The sequence below is a fragment of the Humulus lupulus genome, chromosome 1 (genome assembly GCF_963169125.1).
Source record: "Humulus lupulus chromosome 1, drHumLupu1.1, whole genome shotgun sequence".
Lineage (NCBI taxonomy): Eukaryota > Viridiplantae > Streptophyta > Magnoliopsida > Rosales > Cannabaceae > Humulus > Humulus lupulus.
In genome coordinates this window covers 99,520,175-99,526,174 of record NC_084793.1, presented here as the reverse complement: position 1 = coordinate 99,526,174, position 6,000 = coordinate 99,520,175, and the positions used below count along the sequence as shown (strand labels likewise).

General features: G+C 36.3%; 1 protein-coding gene across 1 annotated transcript in view; it reads right to left on the bottom strand.

The window, feature by feature from the left end:
• Window positions 1-3,238: 3,238 nt before the first annotated feature.
• The window catches only part of LOC133818778 (uncharacterized), a 38,824-nt gene continuing 36,062 nt past the window's right edge, over window positions 3,239-6,000 (bottom strand). Inside the window, exon 7 of the mRNA XM_062251828.1 lies at window positions 3,239-3,431. Coding sequence (XP_062107812.1) covers window positions 3,239-3,431 — 193 coding nt within the window. The remainder of the gene's footprint in view (window positions 3,432-6,000) is intronic.

Genomic DNA, 6,000 nt, shown 5'->3' with positions numbered 1-6,000 from the left:
TGCCGAAGAAGTTATTGAGGGAAATTGAAGCTATTTGTAGAGCCTTTCTTTGGAAAGGAATGAGCGATCATTTCGGGGCTGGTCTTGTAGCTTGGCATAACATATGTACTTCTAAGGCAGTTGGAGGATTGGGATTGAAGAAGGTTATTGACTGGAATGTTGCAGCTACAGGGAAATATGTATGGGCCATTGCTTCCAAAAAATATAATTTGTGGGGTAAATGGATTCATAGTGTATATTTGAGGCAATTGGATTGGTGGGAATACAAAGCTCCCTCGAATTGCAGCTGGTACTGGAGAAAAATGGTGGCTGTTAAGGATCTCTTTAAAGAGAAAGTGGATTTAGCATCCTTTTCAGCTTTGAAATTTAGTATTAAAAGAAGTCATGAACTGTTGTTTGCCTCTCCTCACAAAGTGCATTGGGCGAATTCTATTTGGGAGAGAATTAGTATACCAAATCATAGGTTCATTTTATTGTTAGTAATGCATCAAAGGCTTCATACTAGAGTGTTCATCAGCAATTACAACACATCTATGGACAAATGATGTTTGTTGTGTGGGGATCATAAAGAAGACACTCAACATTTATTCTTTCACTGTACATTCAGTAAGACTTGTCTCTTGCAAGTGAAGAAATGGCTGGGTTGGAAAGTGCAAGCAGAGGAGTATGATAAATTGCTTTAGTGGATTACCAAAGCAAAGAGATGGAGCAAAGTTTGAAAAAGCTTTCTGAAAGTTGTTATTGCTTCCTTGGTTGATCACATTTGGAGAGTGAGGAATGATATGCTCTGGTCTCAAAAGGTTTGGTCTACAAATCAAACGGTCTAGGCACTTCAAAGAGAGATTAGGCTGCAGATCTACACTGTAATGCCAAGCAAGACAAGTAGTATAGATAGAGATTGGTTTCATTCTATTTGTAAAGATATCTACATTGATGTATAGAGAATAGGTCTTAAAGGGTTTTTACAGAGTTAGAGTCATATATTGGAAATTGTACATGACATGGTTTTGAGCAATACAATGATCTTATTCACAAAAAAAAAAAAAACAAACCTCCAAGCAGTCTTCATTATGCAAATCTAAGACTCATTGAGAAAGGATATCCAACACATCAAGAGAGTAAAAAACATGTACATCACTTGGATACCTCATAGCCTCAAAAATATTGAATCGAATTGTCTCCCCATCAAACTCCATGGTCAATGTACCGTCATGCACATCAATTTTAGTTCTTGCAGTTTTCATGAATGGTCTTCCCAACAAAATTGGAGTGGAGCATGGAATAGATTCATCTTCCATATCAAGAACATAAAAATCTGCTGGAAACACCAATTCATTCACTTGAACTAAAACATCTTCTATTACACCCCTGGGGTAAGCATTCGACCTATCAGAAAGTTTAATAATCACCCCTGTTTTTTCAAGTGGACCGAGATTCAATAAAGCATAAATGGAAAATGACATGACATGACATTTATAGAGGCTCCCAAATCCAACATACAACACTCAATTCTTTTACTACCAATAGTGCAAGGGATACTAAAAGTACCAAGATCCTTATAATTTGGTTGAAGCTTCTTTTGAAGAACTACAGAAACATTCTCCCCCACACTAACTTTTTCATTACCCCTTAACTTATGCTTATTAGTGCACAACTCTTTCAAAAACTTGGCATAGCGCAACACTTGTTTAATAGCGTCAAGAAGAGGAATATTCACTTATACTTTGCGGAATGTATCAAGAATTTCCTTGTCAACCTCTTCCCTTTTAGTCTTCTTCAGTCTGCTTGGGAAAGGAGGTGGGGTGACAAAAGTAGGCTTAGGGGTTGGTTGTGTAGGGTCGGTTGGCTTTGGAGGCACATCTTCATCAACCGAGCAATCAACTTGTGGCTTGGATGACAATTTAATAGGCATTGGAGGACTAGGTGGATCATATTGCTTCTCGCTTCATAAAGTTACCGCACTAGCATTCTCCTTGGGATTCATCTCAGGTTGTGAAGGAAATTTATTAGACAAATGAGCTTCCAACCTGTTATATGATGCTGCTAGTTGTCCCACCTGATTCTCCAAACTTTTGATGGAAGCTTGGGCAATTTGCTGAAACTGAAGAGTATTCATAGCAATTGCATTGATTAAATCCTCAATAAAGGGTTTGGCACTTGGTGGTGGAGCAGCTTGCGATGCTTGTGATGGTCTAGGTACAAAATTCTATTGAGACCGTTGTTGCAAAGTGAAACTAGGTGGTATTGCAGGTGTAGATTGTGGAACAACTTGTTGTTGATTCTCATAACGAAGATTTGGATGATCACGCCAGCCAGGATTATGAGTTTGTGAAAAGGGTTCATAGTACATCTAGTGTAATTGACTAGGGAAATTTCCTACAGCATTAACACCCTCAGTCTCTCCCTCAAATAAAGTAGGGCAAGTATCAGTAGCATGCCCCACAACCTGACAGATTCCACATGGTCGCACCTGTTGGCCTAAAGCAAGTTGTTGTATCACTGCAGTTAATTGAGCCAATTGTTGACCAAGCTGATTAGCATTAGAGGTGCTCACTTCATTAGCTGATTTGGGTGGTGGAGTAGGATCTTGGCGAATGCCAAACTGTTGTGAGTTAGCAGCCATATTAGAAATCAAGCTCATGGCTGCAGCAGGAGTCTTATCAACTAGTGCACCCCCACTATCTGCAATAATCATACTCCTATCCAGTGATTGTAATCCTTCATAAAAGTACTGGATGAGGAGTTGTGCACTTATTTGATGATGAGGGTAACTAGCACACAACCGCTTAAATCTCTCCCAATATTCATACAAAGACTCCCATGTATATTGTCTTCTACCACATATCTCTTTCCTTATGCTTCCAACTTTAGATGCTGGAAAATATCGTTCCAGGAACATAGTCTTCATACCATTCCAGGTTTCAACAGCACTAGGTGGAAGATAGTACAACCACTCTTTAGTGGCATCCTTCAGGGAGAAAGGAAACGCTTGCAGCTTAATTTGTTCTTCAGTCACTGCAGCAGGTTTCATACTAGAATAGACAGTATGAAACTCCTTCAAATGTTTATTCGGGTCCTCACTGGGAAGCCCATGGAAAGAAGGCAATAAGTGGATGAGGCCCGACTTCAACTCAAAGTTAACATCCAAAGGTGGATACTTGATACAAAGCGGTTGTTGGTCAAGATCTGGCGCTGCCAACTCTTTCAATGTCCTTTGCTGGGCCATTGTTCTATAGGATCAAACTGAATCGTCAGAATCAGATTCGTTGTCAGACGGTAATGGCTCTTCAACAGACTCTGCATGTTGATAATGACGCTGAAATAGTGGATTATCAGTGATAGTTCTGGAAGAGTGTGACGCAGACGATGCCTCAAGATAATCTTTAATCTTTTGTAGTCGATCTTGTGTATCATCCTCACTAGATATAGACCTGACAATTCCATAGTAAAAACTAATTAGCCGCAAACAAATAACTTTGAATAATAAAGAGAATAACAATAGTCATCGGCAACGGTGCCACAAATTTGATGCATGTTGTATACCACAACAAATTTAACAATTACTTTTCTTTCAACACTTCCAATTATTTTGTATAATAGCAAGCCCATGTTGAACCCACGAGGACTAACGTTCACTTTATTATTAAATAATTAACACTAAGACTTAAAAGGGGATTTAGATTTTGAACTCAAAATTAAATAACATAAACTAGAAAGCAAACAAAGATTGATATTACGATATTAAGAAATAGTTAAAGGTTAATCTCCACCATCAACAATCGTTCCCAATCACAAATAATAAATATTATTCTAATTTCTGAATTAAACTATTAACCCCGCAGATAACATTGAAGCAGACAATTATCCCAGTCTCCCTATTACAAGTAATCAAGGCGAAGCCCTCAATAATTAACTCTTTTAGCTAAGCAATAAATCTATGAAGCATACAATTTATTTAACTTAGATAAAGCATTAAGTCCTATGGAGACAAGTTAATCTAGGCAATAAATTAATGAAACATATAATTCATTTAACCTAGGTTCTATTTTTTTTTTATCACAATCAACAATTCTTTTGACATCACTATCAATTGCAATTTATCACTTACACTTAGAATCCTAAACTATTAGGTGAGTTGTAATTCTAAGATGACAATTGAATAATGTAAAACCTTAATTTGTTGGCCACCTAACAAGAAATCACAAAATTCATAACATTCAATTGGAAAAATAGAAACAATTTAATATTGAGAGAAATTAAAGAACAATATTCATTATCAACAATCAAGAATTCATGTCTTGGGTTTTGAATTAACCCTTAACCTAAAAAGAACTACTCCATAATAGTAATCATAATCACAAATATAATTATAATTAAGATTAAAGATATTAAGGGAAGAAAAGAAACTAGATTGATGAACAATAGTGTTGTAGTGTTGTAGTCTTCTCTCCAGCCCTTTCTGAGTATTTTTCTCTCAAAAACCATGATAAAAATTAATCTTAAAATTAACCATAATAATCTTTTATAGTCTCATTTAAATTATATTTAAAATGTAATTAAAAATCTGAAACACAACGTGGCAGGTCACGGCCTAAAACAAAATATGTGCAAAATTGGTCACGCAGGGCGCGGCCTGAAAAAACTGGGCAGCGACCCAACTTCACTTTTCTTCACAGTAGGCAGCGACCTGAAAAATCTGGGCAACGGCCTATCTGGAACATAAAATCTGAAACGTCAATTCCAATTAAAGTGTCGCGGCCTAAATTTTATGGGTCGCGACCTATCTTCAATTTCTTCAATTCTCGACCTTAGATAGCTTGTACGCTGCCGTCACTTCAACATTTCAATCCTGAAAGCCTCGAGTGCTCCTAAAACTTTATTTTAACCTCATCTCAGCGAGTCTTTTTTTTCAACCTATGATTTATAAACTACATTTGCCATAAAAATGTCATATTTATCATCGTAAAATGCAATGTAGAAAATATGTTGTAGAGTCACGAAACTAAGTTAAAACTACTAAAAATGCTATCATAACACCATCTAAGCATGAAAAAACTTATCAAATATTAATATAAAAATGACCTTATCAGCCACTCATGAGCCTATCAAAAAAAGCATAATCTGTCTCCATAAAGAACCATCGAGCTAAAATCGAGCCTATCAAGCAACATTATCCCTAAAACAATAGAGACCATCGAACCACTATTGAGCTCCTATCGAGCCCATTTTATCTAAAACCACTGACCCATTGAGCCTATTTTATCTAAAACCACTGACCCATCGAGCAATTTATAGTCATCCGATCAAGCCCCTATCGAGCTTCTAACCAAGCATTCATGCTACCCTATCGAGCTACCATCAAACCTATCGAGCCACTAGTTCAAACCCAGAAAAAAAACCTCACAAAATTGACGAACCCATTCCACATATCACAGATTCAACATGCATTTCGTTTAAAAATGGATTTGGGTTCGAGATAAGTGAGAGGTTCAATTTTTTTAGAGTGGAAAAATAAGAGGGGTATTTTGGGTAGATGATGAATATTTAGCATCAAAATGAAAGAGTGTACAATAATGGTATTTTTTTTGTAATAGGAGAGACTACTATGAATAAAGAGTGAAATTTCCTCATACAAATTAATATTTTTATGTAATATATAATCTGGCCTGTATATTATTATCACAGTGAAAATAATTTCAACTTTCTACAACGTCCATGGCTACTACACATCATACGATTTAGAACCATGTTGTACACCACTACCCTTGGAAATTTAATTGGAATGATCCACATGTGTTCTAAATGTAAACATTAATTGCTCCTTCCCATTATTTTACAAAAACTTAAAAGAAATTGTTGAAATGACCGTAAATCTAAACTATTGGAAGAGGTGTGACATCCTTCCAATAAAACGATAATTTTTTTACTGCAGATTCCTGTTTTTTACTACTGGAGAGGATAGGTTTGGCAATCGGTTTATAGCATCTGTAATATTAAAAA